Genomic DNA, 19,794 nt, shown 5'->3' with positions numbered 1-19,794 from the left:
TGTGTATCAGTTTAAAATTTTATGTGAGTATATGATGTATTTACTACAAATTTGTGTCACCCGAATTGACCCAAAAAGATGGTATCAATTGGTGTGTTTTTACTTTTGCCTTATGTTTAGAAGATAAATTTTCTTTTTCTGAATATAGTAATGTTAGACCGATAATATAATTAAATTTTCATTCTCATATAAATGAATCTGGTACAAAATCTACACACAACAAAACCATTATTCTTATTCCGATTTCACAACAAGTGTCTTTCTACCCTCCTCATTACTATTCGCATTATTAAATTGTTTCCCCAAAACCATTCCTCCATATCCATATTGTTGCACAACCAACACAGAAGAACGTGAACCAGAATTGTTCGACGCCAAAATATCTCCTATAACTCCAAGTTCCGAACAATCACACCATTCCAACATATCTGAAAGAACCTGCGAGTTTCTACAATTTCCTTGTCCAACTATATACAAATCACAACCATATGAATCTATCTCGTTAAGTATTTTCGGAATATCTTCCCCCGAATGAACATCAATCTCTGAATATGTTATAGAATCATCGTTGTTCACTGCGGTTAATCGAAAAGAATTCACGTATTCGTCGTCTAACTCCTTTTGTTTCTCGTTATCCATTACTGCTGATAGTATACCTTGTGCTTCAACATGAATTGATGTGTCCACTGCTGCAGCATCATCAAACAGAAGCATTCTCACCACTGATAGGTTGATTCCTGGATGGCCTGCCATCCTCCATGCAACAGCGATCGCTTCGCGGTCGTCCGGTCCACCAACGAAGATCATGCGGATACAGAAGTTTTCTTTTGATAAAGAGCCGATATCGCGATCGACGAATATTCCTACGGAACAAGGTGCACTTTGCATGACATTCATGTTTATGTCTCTATACACGACACTGGTTGTTTCGAGTGCGCCTTCTGAGCTTAACTGTTTGTGAAACGGAATGATGATCAGGCTCGTGCGTTTTTCGTTGGCCGAATTGTATATATCTTCGTGAATGGTTTCGAAGGCGGAGACAACGTTTAATGTGTGGACTCTTATAGCATCGTATGCTTCTCCGAATGCTTCAAATGTGCTGTTGATACCTTCTTGTTCTACTTGAGATTGTGTAAGATTCTGTGCTCCTGGTTGGCCGCTTGGTTTCTCCATATGAGCAGCAACAAGTGCTGCGGCGCGTCCTGTGAGTTCGACAAGATGAAGTGCGAAAACATGTAATGGTGAAAGCCTAGTGGCATTGAATAATTCAATTAGGCTTGTAATCCCGGTGGCTTGTCGAGTATTGTGAACACATGCTAGAATCCTGAGTTCTGCATCATTTCTTAGCTTTTGTATGGTTTTCAACTTGTTTTGCTCAAATCTCTTTCTAGGCTTGTAAATGGCATTGATGATAGGAGACACAACTATAGTCATTAGAAGAACTGAAGAGGATAGAACAACATAGGTTGGTACAGAAAGAATCTGCAATTACGCGATATAACAAATCAAACATTAGTGTATTAGAAATGATATTTGGACACAGATGTTGACATCAGACACAGTATCATCAGGTATCAGAGTGTCAGACGTCAACAACTTCTGTGTCCAAATAACATATGTTTTGAAAAATATTAAGCTTGAAGAGTATTAATACCGATCGATCCCAGGCGATGTTGAGCATTATGAGTGCAATGGCGCCTTTGGTATTGAGAATCAAGCCTAGAGCGAAACTGTCACGAGTGCGCATGCCAAAGAAGAAAGCTGCAAACATAGTGCCTAGAATCTTTATAGAGCACAGCAAGAGTATAATAATAAGTGTAGCAAACCAGTTATCCTGATAGAAAATGGTGGAAACCATGAGTCTCATTCCTGTGCCACTAAAGAACAGCGGCGCGAGAATTCCGGTACCAAAATCATCTGAGATTGACACCACTTTGTCAGCAAATTTCCCATGAGGCAAAATCAATCCATACACAAAAGCACCAACAACAGCATGTGTACCAAGAATATCTGTTATCTGTGAACAAACCAAAAGTCCCATAACCACAAAAATCAACTTGTTATCATCCCATTCGTCTCTTTCCGTCTTGCGATCGATGACATTAACAATGATAGGACGCACAACGAAGATGCAAATGATAACAAATATTATCGTACTCAACACCGAGTATATCGCTCCTATACCATTAATCGAAAACGGAACAAACAATGTGAATAAAAGCCATGCATATGTGTCACTGACCATAGAAGCTGTTAACGCAGCTTCACCAAGACCAGTATACAGAAGCTTCAACTCAGAAAGAGAATGAGCGATAACAGGAAAACCAGTCACAGTAAGAACTAAAGTCCATAACACATAAGCATTCAATGAACTTTCTTCCACTAAGATCTCATCACCTTTGTCATAACTTGTTCTATGTAGCTTATATAAAAGCGGTCCCATCACCATCGGAAAAACTATCCCGGCAATCGCAATGCTTCCGGCTTTTTTCTTAACATGTAAAATGACACTCAAGTTCATCTCCAAACCACTCAGAAATGCATAATAGATTATACCAATATGCGATAGAACTTCAACGTTGAGAACACCGGCTACAGGAAAAATGAATGTGAAAACCTCTGTGTATCTCCCAATTAACGGCGGAGTCAGTAGAAAACCAACCTACAGAAGATTATTTCCGACATGTTAATTGTAAAACTAGGTAAATATAGAAAGAATATGATTGTAGCGGTCAAGATAAAGATACTTACCGAGAGTTGGGACAAGATACGAGGTAGATGAAGAGGTCTATAGATAAAGAAGAATATACGAGAAATCAGCACGACAAAACCAATTTGAAAAGCGAGAATCGGAAGCTCGTTTTTCAAGACATTATCAGTTTGCCATATTCTACTTGGATTACTCAGGTTGATATCATAACATGCAGGTAGAACCATGGTTGATTCTTGTTGTCTTTTCTTTTCTTCTTAAATGGAAACTTCAGTTTTGTTTTATGCTGTAGTGGTTTGTTCTAATTACCATGTTTCATTTTTGAGTAATGAAAAGAAAGCAAATGAATTTGCTTTCTTTTTGTATGTAAGGAAAGCAAATGAGTTTTTGCTTCGAGGATAAACAAGATGAACTATCATGTATTTGTATGACATGAACAAGATTAACTTAGGAGAAACAGATTTCAACTATATTTGTCTATTTGAGGTGGAACTTACGTTGTTTTTAGTTAAAATGACATGTCCAAGTAACCGTTTTTTTTGTTTTGTTTTGATTACAACATGTTACACGTGGGAAATGATTATGTCATTGTAATATATTGAATGTTTTTAGTCATTCTAAAAATAAACAATCAATGTGTATACAAATCTTTTATTGAATCAGATTCTACTATCACACATGATATAGTATTATTTAATTTTTAATGTGATGGAATATCATATAACTAAAAATAAGAAAGTGTGAAATTAGTTAAATATAGTATAAAGTACTCCTAAATTAGTTGATATACAACATTTTCAACAATTACTCTAAACTTATATTAGCGCTTGAAATGTTTTATTTAAAAAAAAAACATGTATTATTAGAAATTGCAAAGGAAAACAAATATTTTGGTGGATTAGGTCTAAATCTAAAGAAATAGCAAGCAATGCACACAAAAACAAAAACAAAATTAATGGAATTTTCAATTCACATATGTTTATAGAAAAATTCATGTCCAATACAATTTAGCAATCTATCTCAACAATTTAACAAGGTCGTGTGCATAAGTATTTCTTTCCTTGTATATATGAGAGATCTTGAAGAGAGTTAGAAACACTTGTATTATTAACAAATGTTCTCATAAATGAGTCTCTAAAGAATTTGGAGCTTGACAAATTTGCACATAAAAAATTGATAATTTTGAATTCTTTAATACAATAGTGCATATGTCCTTTAGATAATTTTATGGATAAGAAAACACCATGCTTGAATACAAGCTTCAATTTTCATTCATTTTGGAAAGAAGGTTATTCATCAAAGTGAGATTCAAGAGCCTCCGAAGAAGAGTTGAGAATCCAATCATCAAATCAAAAGACCATTTGAAAAAAATATAGTGATTGTCTTCAAAAGCATTAATTCGATGACTACAACAGGATACCATAGGTAAGCCCCTCCTTTTGATATTATTGTCAGTAGGCGAGGCATTGCGAAGTATTTTTCAAATTAGCTAGGTTTTGTTGAGAAGAATCACATTAGACCAAATTTTATGTATCCATCCAATAACTTGAATATGAGTAAAATTAGTAGTACTGACGTCCTTAAAAGAGAGTTCTCTATATGTTGTGAAACGATGTTGTCAATAACAAAACAAAGTTATGAGATAAGGATTGAGTTTCTTAAATAAATACAATAAACCCTATTAAATTTATGAAAGAGAGAAGAATGAAGAAGAAGAATTGATGAAGACTGATTTACTATTCATTTTCTCAATAACGGTTAAAGATTACAAGTGAATATCAACAATTAACATCTCAACAACCTGAGAGAACTTGTTAGAATAAGATTTGATTATGCATTTATACCTTGAATTTTGATGATAACAATGTTGTGTTTGTGTGAGAATAATTTTGGTACCCTAATGATTTGTTATTGTATAGCTTTAACATCCAGTGCTAATTCCGAGTTTATGACGTGCAACATCATCAGTTTCTGAATATTGTATTCCAAATTCCGCTTATGCGTTAATCATAAGAAGTTCTTAAAGATGTTCAAGTTGTTGTTGCAATGATCTTTTTGTTTCTGTGTTGATTCACTCCTGAGAAGCTTCTGAGGAGACGTTATGTTGCTGCTGCAATATTCTCTCGGTTTGTGCTTCTGAACGTGACTCCGATCATCAAACTTCTGAAGAATGGCAAGCTTCTGAAGATCTCAAGCCAACGTTGAGGTTATCAAGGTTATGACTGAAAATTCTGAAGATTATGAAGATCTCAAGCCAGACTGCTGATGTTGTCAATGTTCTGACTGAAGATTCTGAAGCTTCTGAATCCAACTATATGTTTCTTCATTTCATGTTTCATCAACTTACATCATAAGTTAATGACTTAGAAGATAATATCAAAATGGATACGTGATCAAATAGTACATGGTACAAATCAATATTTTTTCCACTACATGATATTATGGGAAAAGAACAGTATTATACATCACACTTGTCACTGAAATTATGGGCGAATGACGGTACTATGTGTCACTCCTTTTACCTTTCCAACAGTGGACAACCGCTCTATTGGTATTCATATTTTGCCCTCCAATAAGTAAGACTTGGAGACTTGAAGAAAAGGTTGAGACACACTACAATATTTGACAAGTCTATTTCTTTGTGAAAAGCTATCATTTGTGTACACCATTTTTCTTTAAGTGTTTGTTTATCATTTGTGTAAAATTTGCTTGTGTAGAAGCATCTTTTAAACACAAAACCTTTGATTCAAACTATTTATTTGTAATTCCTTAAGGAGACTAGGGTATAGTTGGATCATTGAGAAGATAACAAACACTACTAGAAAAACTGTTATTAGCGTCGGCCATTTACAGACGCTAACGGTGAAAAAACAGACACTAATATGTGGTTAGCGTCGGTTTAGCATCGGTGTCGGGCCTTGAATAAAAGTTGCGAAGCTACTGTGTAACGTCGGCTAAAGATACACCGAGGCTACGTAGCCTCGGGGAGACGGAGGCTAAAGCGGACACTAATTGAACCGACGCTATGTTGTTTCAAAACCATGAAAAGTCAATATTATGTTTAGCGTTGGCCGGTCCGACTCTAAAGTCAACAAAAAAAGTCAACAGATAGCGTCCGTGTCACCGACCCTAAAGTCAACATAGAAAAGTCTATAATAATATTTAGCCTTGCATACACCGACTCTAAAGTCAACAAAAAAGGACAATAACGGGTTGCAACATGACAACCTCACTCGAACAAATTTTTTCAATCCACAATATCATATTTATGGTAAAACATTTGGAAACAATTTTAAACATTCGTGAAAGTAACTACAAAAGTTCTACCCACATTAACTTTCAAAAAACATACACAAAAAGTAATCACATCCGAGATTAATTCGTTCTACTAAAAGTACAAGATCAATCTTCATCTAATGATTGATCATCCAAATCGTCATCATAATGATGAGAATGTGATACAAAAGTTGAAGTGTCAAATTTCTTCATCATAAATTCCTTCCAAGCATTCATCTCCCTCTCCATCCTTTGTGCAGTCTCGGTAGCAGCTTTTGCAGCCTCGGTAGCAGCTCGCATTGCTTCGTTAGCCTCTTGTAATTGGGTCGTTGCAGCCTCGGCAATTTGTTCAGCTCTAATTCTAGCTGCTCTTTCAGCTTCTAATGACATCCCAAACATAGAGTGTTGAGGAGTTTGAGATTGTTGGGTAAAACTTTTTGATCCACGTTTTAGATTAATAGCTAAATCTGCAGCGCCATAAACCCGACCACGGTTACGGCCCCCAGCAGCCTCTGTCCATAGCTGATTTACACGCTCTCCATCTAACACTTGAACAACCTCTCTATTCCCTTCTTCAGTTGGCTGAAGTTCTGCATCAAACTTCTCTTTAAAAGTCTTCTGCATAATAGAAAAAGTAAGGAATATTTAACAGCAAGATAACACAAGCAATTGTATCATTCTTATACAGCTATGCCAATGAAACTCAAAATGGTTATGCCCCATATCTATCTAAGAAAAGTCCCATATCTGCCAAATGGCTATGCCAATGAAACTCAAGATAACACAGCAAGTTTAAAGTCCCATATCTATCTAAGAAAAGAATCAATAATAATAATAATCAAAAATATATTTAATAATCAAGTTTAAAGTGAAATAATAAAATTGATTATTATGATTAATAACATATCTATCTAATCAATAATAATCAAGTTTAAAGTCCCATATCTATCTAATCAAAAATATATTTGTGCGCTGTCATAAAAGTCCCATATCCATATAAAGTGACAATGCATTAGTTAATATATACAGTAATTATAAAAGTACAGGCTCACTTTATCATAAAAGTACAGTAATTATATACATTAGTTAATATATATCTATCCATATAAAAGCAGCAACAACAGGACACTAGTTTGAAATTCCTGCTATCTGTTTGAAAAGCAGGCTCACTTGAAAAGCAGGCTCCTATTTTGAAAAGCAGCAACAACAAACAGTTTATGAGACTTTAAACTGTTTTTCTGTAATAATAGTTAATAAGTAGCACCTGCCTTCCAACCTGCAGGTATTGTGAACCGTGATCCCACCCAATTGGACCCAACATTGCTACTCACTTGAAACCTCAATCGGATTTCATTTTCAAACTGATAGCAGGAATTTCAAACTGATAGCAGGAATTTCAAACTGATATCAAACAGCACAGCAGGAATTTCATTTTCAACAAAACTTTCCTTTTCAAACTGATAGCAGTCCTGACTGTAGAATTACAGCTTTCTATGGTCACTCTAAGCATGTTGATAAACATAGGACTTGTGCTATTATATCTAACTTACATTAGACTATAAAAATGGTAACTAGATCCTTTTTGGAGAGTTTAATTTGATTAAGTCTGCTTCTGAAAAACAAGGGGTAAACATATATATTTTAAAACTACTAATATGTTTAACGATACTATAATTAATATCAACCTCCAAATAAGGTGGAGTCAGAAACTCCAAATACTTCTATCAAAAATCCAGTCAAAGAAAGAGAAGAAACTTTACGAGAACAGCGCCATAAGGAATGCATAACAGCTACATAATATGTTTCAAGCATGGATGCAAATATTGATGCAGTAAAATTTACGAGAACTTACATAAGTAGATGCAGCACGACTGTCAACCCATTCACCATTTTTCCTCTTGTGTGTTTTTAAAAATAACTCATCGGGACGCAGATCCCTTTGAAGTTCACGTGACTACAAAAATCAAATAATCCAATAATCAATACAGAATACGAGTAAAACTGTCAAGATATAAAGAATCTTCATAATAATAATAATTTGTTAGGATTTTATTACTTACAAGTTGAAGTGCAACATCAATATGAGCCTTACGGCCTGTGGTGTGGACTGCTCCGCCTCTTGCGGAAGCTCGATTGGTCTTGTTTTGAGAAGACACAGCCAAAAACTCGGTCTTTTTCCAATAAGTTTGAAGTTCAACCCAAGCATCATCACCAATCCATGAAGGTCGAGTCCCTTTTCTCCTCGCCTTCCCCAACATGTCGTTTAATCGTTTTCTTCCTTTTTTTTCAAATGCGCTATAGACAAATGCATGATCGAAAGGATCCCACGAAACCTTCTCCTAAAAATAATTAAAATCACATAATTAATATTAATAACCAATTAGTTATTTTTTTAAATATAATTTGATCAACTTAAGTGACAAAAGTCAATAAATACTTACTCCAAACAACTTAAACCAATCAGCTTTCGTATCAGGATCGAGTGCAGACCAATGATGTATAGGTTTATAAAATTGTTTGCGTATCGCATAATTAATGGCACCAGCAACTTCTTTGGCAGGAACTAGCCTACAAAATACAATAATAAAACTACTAAATTATTAAGAATCATATGGATAGTAATATTCTCAACTTTCTTAACAGGTTATATATATTTTAGACAAAATACAATAATAAAACTACTAAATTATTAAATTATGAGAATATATATGACTTACCCAGTACCAGATGGTTTTATAATAACTTTCCCATTCTCATCTATTGTTGGCACAAGAGGGGTAATAGTTTCTTGACCCACCGCCTCATCCTCATCAGCATCCACATCTTCCTCCTCTGCCAAATTTGAAGGGCTAGCCATTGTTTGAAGGTTTATACTTTGAGGGCCAGCCATTGTTTGATGGCTTAAAGTTGGAGTAGGCATAAAACTGAATTTCTCAGAGGTAGTGGCATGAACAGGTACTACAGTTGGAGCTGGTGTTGGCATCGACGATGCAGCCTGCACAGACGATGCTGCCTGAGCTGGTGTTGGCATCGACGATGCAGCCTGCACGGACGATGCTGCCTGAGCTGGTGTTGGCATCGACGATGCAGCCTGCACGGACGATGCTGCCTGAGCTGGTGTTGGCATCAACGATGCAGCCTGCACACACGATTTTTTAGAAGCTGATGTTGGCATTGATGATGCAACCTGCACGGACGATGCTTCCTGAGCTGGTGTTGGCATCGACGATGCAGCCTGCACAGATGATTTTTTCGAAGCTGATGTCGGCATCGACGATGCAACCTGCACGGACGGTGCTGCCTGAGCTGGTGTTGGTGTCGATGATGCATCCTGCATAGACAATGTTGTTTGAGCAGGTTTCCTAACGATATGCTTCTTGTTAATTATGCGATTTCGTTCTTCTTGAAGTTTTCCTGGTGCTAATACCTTAGCTTTTCCACCTCTTTTAGTCATCTGTTGTCATAAAAATAAAAGGATTAGTCAGTCTCACACTCTTAACATTATCATAACATTATCAAATGCAGTTTCTGATAAAATTAAAAGTAAAAGAAAAGAAACAATGTTGTTTTTGATAATTCAAATGCAGTTGCCAAACATTATCATAACACGCAAAAACCCCTCCAAACATCAACAACAGCAAAAACCTCTCCATACTGTGGCGAGTCCGAAAGCTGCCACGTATACCTACCATAGCGCCGCAGTTACGGATATTTGATAACACAACACTGCTCTACAGGAAAAAATTTGAGCAATTTACAGTACGGATTCTTAATGGAGAATCCAAAATGCCCCCTAGTTTCAACAGAGAAGATGTGGATTTTTTATTATATGCCAGAAGACAGATAAAGGGAGGCGGCTGCTTGCTAAATAAAAAACATTCATTGTTGTTGTACGATATTCTCATACATCTCCAAACTTTATAAAAACATGACTCATATTAATCAATCAATAAAAAAAGTTAAGAGAAAGATATGCATACTCTATTGTGGTCCTAAAGTAATAATAACTAAAAGATTAACAACAACTTCATGATAAAGCATGCAACGATCTAATGCAAAAACATGTAAAATGATATTGCAAGGTGTAGAAAACTGTATTTGACCTTTAGAAAGTATTATACTGCATGATAGCACAGGGAAGAACTATAGTGATTCACTACATAGCCAAATTATTGGATATTAGAAATGGAGCCATTTCAAATACAAAGGAATGCTGCTAACAAAGGAGGGGTAAACAAAGAAAAAGTTCTCTACAGGGAAAAGATAAATGCACAGCGACTTAATTTATCTTACATAACTTGTCCAGAATTGATTCTAGCTGAGAAACTAGAAAGAGAAACTAGAAAGAAAAGAAAATTTAGTTCTGCTTCACCCTTTTGTTTCTATTTGAACCCTCATTCACGTCACATCACGCTTATCTTCATCAATGCCCTCTATCTGCTTCACTAGTAGAGCAATCAAAAATCTCTTCAAACACATCTAATTGTGACATGTCACGCAAACAAGATATTGCTTCAATTTCTACATTGGGTAGCGCCGGTAACATCCCATCAGATTGATAAGGTACTTCATCCTCTATGTTGTCAATCTCTACGCGACCCCTTGGTTTTGTGGTGATTGTCGCACACCATCCACGCATATCTCTACACATTTCTGGATATGGGACATAATACACTTGTCTTGCATTTTGCGCAAGGATGAAAGGATCATAAGGACGATAACGTTTATCCATCTTAATATCCACAGTTTTATATTGTGGGTGAACCTTTGTGCCCGTATTCCTTGTTGGATCAAACCATTCACAATAAAAAACTGGAATCTTATGCTTCAGACCAAAGTAATCTAGCTCAAAGATATGTTTGATTATTCCATAAAAATCAGTATTTCCTCCTTCTGCAAGACCTTTCACGTGCACACCACAATTGCTAGTTTTTCTACCTTTGCTCCATTCTTCAGTATGAAACTTGTACCCATTGATAAAATACATGTTCCATGATATGGCCATTGATGCAGGACTGCGAGACAAGGCAATTATATCTTGGTTAGTAACTCCATTTGTCTCCTCATTTACATATTTCTTCAGCCATATGGGAAACTCTATATGTATGCGCCCAGATGAATCTTCTATATCTAGAGAGTGGTTCTCTAAGAATATGCTGAAATAAATCACACGATTCATAAGTAAATATCTATTATGATATGCATCAATAATTTGATTGAATATATTATGATGCACACTTACTCAAGATATGGTTTAACCTCATCACAATTTATCAAGACATGCACATGTGAAGACTTCTATTCCTTATCAGATAGAAAATATTTTCGTGACTTCCCACTTGGTCGACCGCCACTTTGTAGAATGGACATTGTAGGTAGAATGTCATCATTGTCTAAATGAGGTTTGTTACTAAGATTTATGGTTGGCAACAAACGGAAAGAGTTGAAATAATGAGAGCAAAAGTAATTTGTCTTGCGATGTATATAATCACTACATATGGAACCTTCAACTCTAGCCTTATTTGTCACTGCCCTCTTTGAGACTCCCATAAATCTGCACATTCAATCATTCCACGTTTATTAATTTATGATAAACATGCAATAACTTAATAAAATCAACCACAACAATTACCTTTCGAATGGATACATCCATCGGTACTGTACTGGACCACCTAGAATTGCTTCTTTGGCAAGATGGATTGGAAGATGCTCCATTGAGTCAAAGAAACCTGGTGGAAAAATCCTTTCCAACTTGCATATGATAATTGGAATATTCTCATCCAACTTAATTAAGTCGTCCATCCTCAATGTATTGCAACAAAGATCTTTAAAGAATCGACTTAGCTCAGTTAATGGTTTCCAAACCAAATCTGGCAATGAATGGAATGCAATTGGGAGTAAACATTCCATGAAAACATGACAATCATGGCTCTTCATCCCATGCACCGTACCCTTTTCTACATTGGCACACCTACTGAGGTTTGAAGCATAGCCATCTGGCATTCTCAATTCCTTAAGCCATTTACAAACCAACTTGGCTTCAGATTTGGTTAGAGTGTAACTAGCCTTTGGTTTACCATTCTTTCCGTTTTCTAAGGGTTGGAGCTCCAAGTCCCCGCGAAAGCATAATTTAGCCAAGTCTTCTCTTGCCTTTTCATTATCCTTTGTTTTATCCTTAACATTCATGACAGTATTAAATATATTATCGAAGACGTTTTTTTCTATGTGCATCACATCGAGGTTATGCCTTAACAAGTTATCCTTCCAATATGGGAGATCCCAAAAAATACTTCGCTTTTTCCAATTGTGATCCACTCCATACCCTTCGAATTCTTTCCATTTCGCCTCCCATCCAATTTCAGTAACTTTTGGAAAATTACTTATTACCGCCCATATATCTTTCCCTGTGGAAATGGGAGGTGGCTCATTGGTCACAACCCTATTTTTTAGGAAACTTCTTTTACTCCTTCTGAAGGAGTGATTAGATGGCAAGAAACGACGATGACAGTCAAACCAGGAATTCTTATGGCCACTTTTCAAGGTGAAAGCATCAGTGTGTTCCATACAATGAGGGCATGCCAATTTACCTTGTGTTCCCCATCCAGATAACATACCATAGGCTGGAAAATCATTAATTGTCCACATCAAGCAGGCTTTCATGATGAAGTTTTGTTTTGTAGATATATCATAGGTCAATATTCCATTGGACCACAATCGATGTAGATCATCAATCAATGGTTGCAAGTAGACATCTATCTTTAATTTAGGGTTTTTAGGTCCGGGTATGAGGCATGCCAAAAACAAGTATGGTTTGGTCATGCACATTTCAGGGGGGAGATTATACGGAGTAACTATTATTGGCCAACATGAGTATGGAGAAGCAGACGCTTGAATGTAAGGAGTAAAACCATCTGAACACAGACCCAACCTTACATTTCTGGGTTCCCTAGAAAAGTCAGGATATACACTATCAAAATGTTTCCATGCTTTTCCATCTGACGGGTGGCGAAGGATGTTGGAACTATTTTTGTTCATGTGATGCCATCTCATTTCACTTGCCGACTCAGTTGATGCATACAATCTTTGTAATCTGGGAATGATTGGGAAGTAGAACATTCTCTTCACTGGGATATCTTTGTACTTTCCCATGCCAGTCTTGCGAGGAATGAACCTAGGAGCATTACAAAATTTGCACTCTGATAGATTGCTATCATCCTTGTAATATAACATACAACCATTCTTACAACAATCAATCTTCTCAACCTTTAGCCCTAACTTAGATACCAACTGTGTTGCTTGGTAATAGTTCTCGGGCAAGCATTTTTGAACTGGACATACACTTTTAAGCATTTGTGCAACAAAATCTAAACCTTTTTGTGGTACATGCCAATTAGACCTAATTTCAAGAAGTTGAGTAGATATTGATAATATTGATTGGGTAGCTCCCTCATAAATGGGCTTGTTGAAAGATATCAACTTGTCATAAAATCGTTTGGCATCTTCGTTGGGAAACTCATCCTCCGTATATTCCTCAACTTCTATGTTATCATTCACGTGAGAGAATACTCCATAAGGCCTAAAAGCATCATACACCATCTGATTCATTGCCTCAATTTGGTCATCATGATGCACATGCTCACTACTATTTGAATCATTCCTTGTATTAACATTGAGCTCTACTTCTCCATGTTGAGTCCAAATCCAATAGTCTGGTTGAAATCCATCTCGATACAAGTGAAGTCTAACATTAGTTGGTGTTCTTATCTTGAGACACTTGCAATTTATACACGGACACCTTATCCCTCCCTCAGATTTACAAATAGGTTGTTTCAAAGCCCTCTTTACGAAGTCTTTAACCCCGCGAACATACTCTTCTTTCAATCCGTGTCTATTGGAATATACTCTATCGTACATCCAAGTACGATCCATTTTCTATAAGGCAAACAATTAACTCGTCAACCACTGAAAATTAAAACATATATTAGACAAAAATGAATGGCTGATAAGTTCTTAATGGGTATTAGGAGAAAATCAGATAACTTCCTAATGGGTATTAGGAGAGAATAGAATACATGCATTCCAAGGGATTTTTATTTTATTTTCAGTGGTTCAAAAATTAAACATGACGAACATACCAAATTTTAATACTATTGTACATTATTATTTCAGACCGTAAACAAAATTGCTGCACAGATTTATAAATCTATTAAACTGCTGTATATTTTAACAAATCCAATAAGCTATTGTACTCACTTCCTGAAATCTAACTAAAACAATGTAAGCCTTAATTCTTAGTTTATTTTTTAATGTAAACCGAACCAAAACTACATGTTAATGGAAATAACTAACAACTTGCAGTATGTAGTCACTATATAGACTGTCATGTACAGTAGTACCAAATTATTACCATGCCAACACAAATCAACATACAAACCAAAACAAAACTTCTACCTACAAACATACGCAACCAAAACGCATAAGGTAGCCGATACACAAAGCAACCGCCTCGAAACCAGAAAAAAAAACACAACACTGGGACAGTGATCACAACAACAGAATAGAACTTAATTCGAAATATAAACAAAATCTATGCGAATCAAATGCCACAAAGGTGAAAGGTTATATCCCGATGCTAGAATTTCATTTACAACATAACCAATTCGCAATCCAAGGGAAACCGAAAAGAGAAAAACACAACATAGCCAATGCGTGTTCGAAATCAAAATAAAGTTCAAAAATTTGTAGGGTTCACAATTCCACGAATTCGCGATATAGGGTTCGAAGAGGTTAGAATGGTGATTTATGTTAGAACGTTCGAAGAAGCCGCAAAGTTACGAGAGAGTGAGGTTATAGTCATTTTTCAATTCTGTTTTCCTAACTAATTAACTCTCACAATTTTCACTTAACCGAAATTTAACAAACATTAACAGTCATAACAGAATTCAAAACAACCTACTAACTGATAGCAGACTTAACTCAAGTAAGAAATCTAACAGAAACTTAACTCCATCCTAACAGAAATTCAGTAATCACCAAACAGTTCGCTAATAGCAGTCCACAATAAAAGCATATCATGGTTTCATTTAAGTCATAACAACTCAACATTAACATTAACAGAAGCAAACTATTAGACTTTCAACAATAGTTCACAGCTGACATTACTAATAAGTAATAACACATTCAACTAATTAATTTCCTAACACTTAATTAGCTAAGAAGTTCATAACAGAATTCCACTTTCACTAATAACTAACTTTGTTAATAGAAACTGAACCTCACTAACCAACTTCAAACTTCCAGGTTTCTTCAACAACCGCTCCGAAAATAACAAACTTCAAAACTCCTCTTCCCAACCTATAACAGAACTGAACCTTCACTCTTCACAACTAACGGAACCAACTAACAGAACCATCATTCTCTCATGACCAAAATCAACTAACCGAATTTCACAACAAATTCTAAACCGTTACCTAACAACTTTTCCCAACAAACTTCTCAAGCAAATCACCTGCAAACAGAATTGAAAAATGACTATAACCTCACTCTCTCATAACTTTGCGGCTTCTTCGAACGTTCTAACATAAATCACCATTCTAACCTCTTCGAACCCTATATCGCGAATTCGTGGAATGCACAACAGGACAACAACACAAGACAGAACAAAGGAACACTTCTCAATTGCAGTCACTAGAAGCAAGCAAAGCACTAACTAAGACACATCAACAACAGTTAGAAAACAAGCACTAATAATCAGGTCACAAATATATAGCAGACACACAGATTGTTACAAATGGCTGATACTGGCACTGCAACTCACATCAGAAATCAGTTATGGAATGCAGGCACAGCAGATAATTCAAGAAGCACAACAGCCAAATCAGGTGGCACAATGAAAACATCACCTTCAGCCTGAAGCAAGGAAGGCTCAACAGCAAATATCTCATCAAGAATAGGACAATCTAGAGCATTAGAGGACATACATCAAACAACAAAAAGGAAACTAAACTACAGATATGAGTTCATCTATAAAGCACTCAAGCAGCCGCATCATCAATACACAATGCAACAACTGGAAATTACTCGGAGGCAACATCATCAAGAGAACCACATGAAGGACATTCAAGATAAGAGGAAGGATGAAAACATGCATCAATATCATCAACATACCATAAACCTTGGTTCCACAAAAACAAATCTAAACCAGCACAAACTTTTTCAGCTCTTTTAGTTTGACCCCATAAGAAATAATTAAGCAGAACTTAGGAAATTCCATAGCCTCCTCATAACCACAAAATCAATTCATAAATAATTCTCAACCTTGAGAAATACTAACTGATGCAAACACTAACTATTGCAAACACTAACAGTTCAGTCTGGTTCCAAATTAACATAGGGATGACTAACCTTGAGAAAGAGTTGTCTTTGCAAAATCCCGGATGATATAGTGCTTCGGTTCCAAATTAACTTGCATTCAACAACTGCTTACTGCCTCCACTAAGTAAGATGAGCATTCTTGAAAACCTACATTCAGAAAACCAATTAGCAAATAATTTGATTTTTGTAGTTTCAGACTTAAAGGAGACTTTAAACATATTTGGAAACAATACTAAACTTGCAAAGAAAAGTTGATTCCAGCATCCACAAAGCCGATAGTTCTGGAAAACCTACATTCAGAAAACATAAAACATATGACTATCTCATACTCATTAAACCAAAACTCCATGGAAATCACTTGAGATGAATATGCATTACCTTTGATGATTCAGAAACCCTTTAACGAGGGATTTTGAATTAGGGATTCTTCAATGGATTCACGGATTAGGGATTCACGAATCGGTTCACGAAATTGGGAAAAAACGGATTCACGATTTAGCATGGAATTAGGGTTTTCGTTTTGTGAAATGAAATGGAGGGAGAGTGAAAAATGACGAGGGAAAAGGAAAGAGGGAAATAAGTTGTCGCGCAATTTTTGGTCCGAAATAGAAAATTCCATAGAGTCCGCCAAGCGGACTCTAATTAATAAATAAAATACTTAAACCTTAAATATATATATATATATATTATAGATAAATAAATGGAAAATGTATATGTTATAAGAATAGCGTCGGCTAAGCGGACTCTAAGTAAATTAATACTAATTAAAAAATAATGCTACTAGATAGAGTCGGTCTCACCGACTCTAAATAAATTAATCAAACATTCTTCAAAGGTAACATAACAAGTAGTGTCGGTTTTGCCGACACTGATAAAAAAAATAACTTGTCTTAAAAGATGTACGTAGATAGAGTCCGTTAGTGTAGGCTTAGCCGACACTAATAGTGTCCGTGTCGGTGGCCGACTCTAAACTAGGAGGCTAAAATGACTTATTCTAGTAGTGAAAGGTTGTTCTTTGTGATTCTTTAAGGAGACTAGGGTATAGTCGGATCCTTGAGAAGACAAAGAATGTTATTTTTTATGATTATAGTAATCAGTTGATTATAGTGGATTAAATCCTTGTGTATAAGGAAAAATATCCTTGACAGGTGAATTGGAGTAGCTTTGAGTTTCAAGCGAATCGGGATAAAAATACTTGTGTTTTTATCTCTTTGTTATTAACATTTGAGTGGTGTTTTTGAGTTGGTAAAAAGATTTTGTTTTTTAAAACCCAATTCAAACCCCCTATTTTTTATGTTTTTCATACCTTCAATTGGAATCAGAGCTCCTGTTCTGATTGTGATAAAAGATTTATCAACACTTCACCGTGTTCAGTACCGATTTAGTTTGTGTGAGAAACAATGGTCACTGCTAACATTGTTAGCAACAATGAAAGAGAACATTATGGTGAGAAATTTTATTACTAAAAAGATAGAATCGAAAGTTTCTTTCTTGGATACAATGTTGATCTCTAGGATCTTGTAGTCGATAACTACGTTTATCCAGTTAATGCTAAAGGAAATAATATAGCAAAAAGTGCTATGACAGATCAATAAAAGAATGATTTCAAAAATAATCATAAGGCTAGAACGATATTGCTAAATGTTATCTATTATACGAAGTATGAGAAGATAACAAACAGATAATCTGTCAAATCCATATTTAAATCTCCGAGGATGACTCATGAGGGAAATGCTTAAGTAAATGAGACAAAGGCTTTGGCCTTAATCCAGAAGTACGAAGCATTCAGAATAGAAGATGATGAAATCGTTGAGACTATGTTCTCAAGATTTCAGATGCTTGTTGCAAGACTGAAAGTTCTAGACAAAGGATACTTTACAACTGACCATGTCAAAAAGATAATCAAGAGTCTCCCTAAAAATGGAGACCTATGGTAACTGCTTTGAAGTTGGAAAATGATCTTAATAGTATCAGTCGTGAAGAACTTGTTAGTTCTTTGAGAAGCCATGAGATTGAACTCGAGGAAGATGAACCTCATAAGTGAGGTAAATTTGTTGCTTTAAAGTCCAAGCCTGCAAAGATAAGAGCTTATCAAGCTGAGGAAGAATCAGAAGTTTCTGGTGAAAAGTCATAAGATGATGATTAATTGCCTTTGATTTCTAAGAGGGTCAACAAACTCTGGAAGCATAGGCAGAATGGGCAAGGGAAGTTCAGAAGAGCTGGAAGGACTGTTGGTCACTTTAATTCTTCGTCTGGACAATGGAAGCAAGTTTCTGGTAAAAAGGTTATCTGCTTTGAGTGCAAGGAGTCAGGCCATTACAAAAATGAGTGTTCTAAGCTGTAAAACGACATAATGCCTAAGAAGAAGTTTTCTAAAGGCAAGAAGAGGTTGATGGCTATATGGGATGACTCATAATCCGAAGAAGAAGATTTTGACGAAAAACAAGTCAATGTTGCATTGATGGCAACTACAATTGATCCAGAAGGTTCTGAAGAACCAGAAGACAAGGTGTTATCAAAACCAGAATCAGACTTTGATTCTGAAGAGGTGTTTTTTGAACTATCTCGTTCTGATTTAGAATCATGTCTCTCTAAAATACTAGAAAAGTATTAGAGTCTTCAAAGTAGGTACAAGGACCTTAAACAAGTCCAAGTAGTTACTTCTGAAACTCGTAGCGAGCTTGAGAAAGATATTTCTTCCCTAAATGAAAAAGTATTTTCTTTAGAAAGCAACAACTCTGCTTTGAAAAGTAAAATTTTAAAACTAGAGAAAGAAATAGTCTCAAAAGCTTTTGGTACTGATTGCGTCATTAGATATGACCCAGCATTTCAGTACTTTATGGCTAAAAGCATAGATAGAAGTAAAATAGCTTCTTTAATCTATGGAGTTAGCATAAATGGCAAGAAAGGTTTAGGTTGTATATAAACTATAAAACCTGACGAAAATCAGAAGGTAAAACCAAAACCTCTCTATGAGCATTTCGTGTCTGATGGCACTGAGCTTGATGTTTCTGCATAGACACAGAAACATACAAAGGGTGAGAACTCAGTTCTGAAACCTAAGTATAATGCTCAAATTCCATGTGATTATCCTTCTGCACAAAGACCCAAAGTTGTAAGAAACTCCAGGAAAACTAATAAAAGAGGACCTAGAAAGTGGGTACCTAAGGATAAAATAATTTATGTTGTTGGCATCCTTAGTAACTCAGCTGAAACACCAGTCATGGTACCTGGACAGTGGATGCTCGTGACATATGACATGTAGAAGGTCTATGTTCCAAGATTTGGAACTCAAGCTTAGAGGCTTCGTTGGTTTCGTAGGAAACCATAAAGGGGAGATCATTGGCTCTGGAACTATTGGTAACGGTAAACTTCCTTCTATTACTAATGTTCTTTTGATCGATGGTTTAATGCATAACCTATTGTCTATTAGT

At 35.8% G+C, this 19,794-nt stretch overlaps 1 protein-coding gene and 1 long non-coding RNA gene across 2 annotated transcripts; both read right to left on the bottom strand.

Annotated features, from left to right (window-relative positions):
* Positions 1-234: 234 nt before the first annotated feature.
* LOC127123672 (cation/H(+) antiporter 15) lies at positions 235-3,027 on the bottom strand. The gene is made up of 3 exons (XM_051053873.1): positions 2,752-3,027; positions 1,655-2,662; positions 235-1,482 (listed from the first exon to the last, which is right to left on the bottom strand). The coding sequence occupies exons 1-3, from the start codon at positions 2,935-2,937 to the stop codon at positions 235-237; spliced, it is 2,442 nt and encodes an 813-aa protein (XP_050909830.1). The 5' UTR covers positions 2,938-3,027.
* Positions 3,028-9,311: 6,284 nt separating this feature from the next.
* On the bottom strand, positions 9,312-16,873 carry LOC127120261 (uncharacterized). The gene is made up of 4 exons (XR_007803167.1): positions 16,739-16,873; positions 16,599-16,650; positions 16,391-16,507; positions 9,312-9,440 (listed from the first exon to the last, which is right to left on the bottom strand). It is a non-coding gene; the product is annotated as an uncharacterized LOC127120261 (long non-coding RNA).
* Positions 16,874-19,794: the final 2,921 nt, after the last annotated feature.

This window comes from Lathyrus oleraceus, chromosome 2, assembly GCF_024323335.1.
Source record: "Lathyrus oleraceus cultivar Zhongwan6 chromosome 2, CAAS_Psat_ZW6_1.0, whole genome shotgun sequence".
Classification (NCBI taxonomy): domain Eukaryota; kingdom Viridiplantae; phylum Streptophyta; class Magnoliopsida; order Fabales; family Fabaceae; genus Lathyrus; species Lathyrus oleraceus.
The sequence above is the reverse complement of the archived record's forward strand: the minus strand, read 5'-3'. Positions and strand labels throughout refer to the sequence as shown.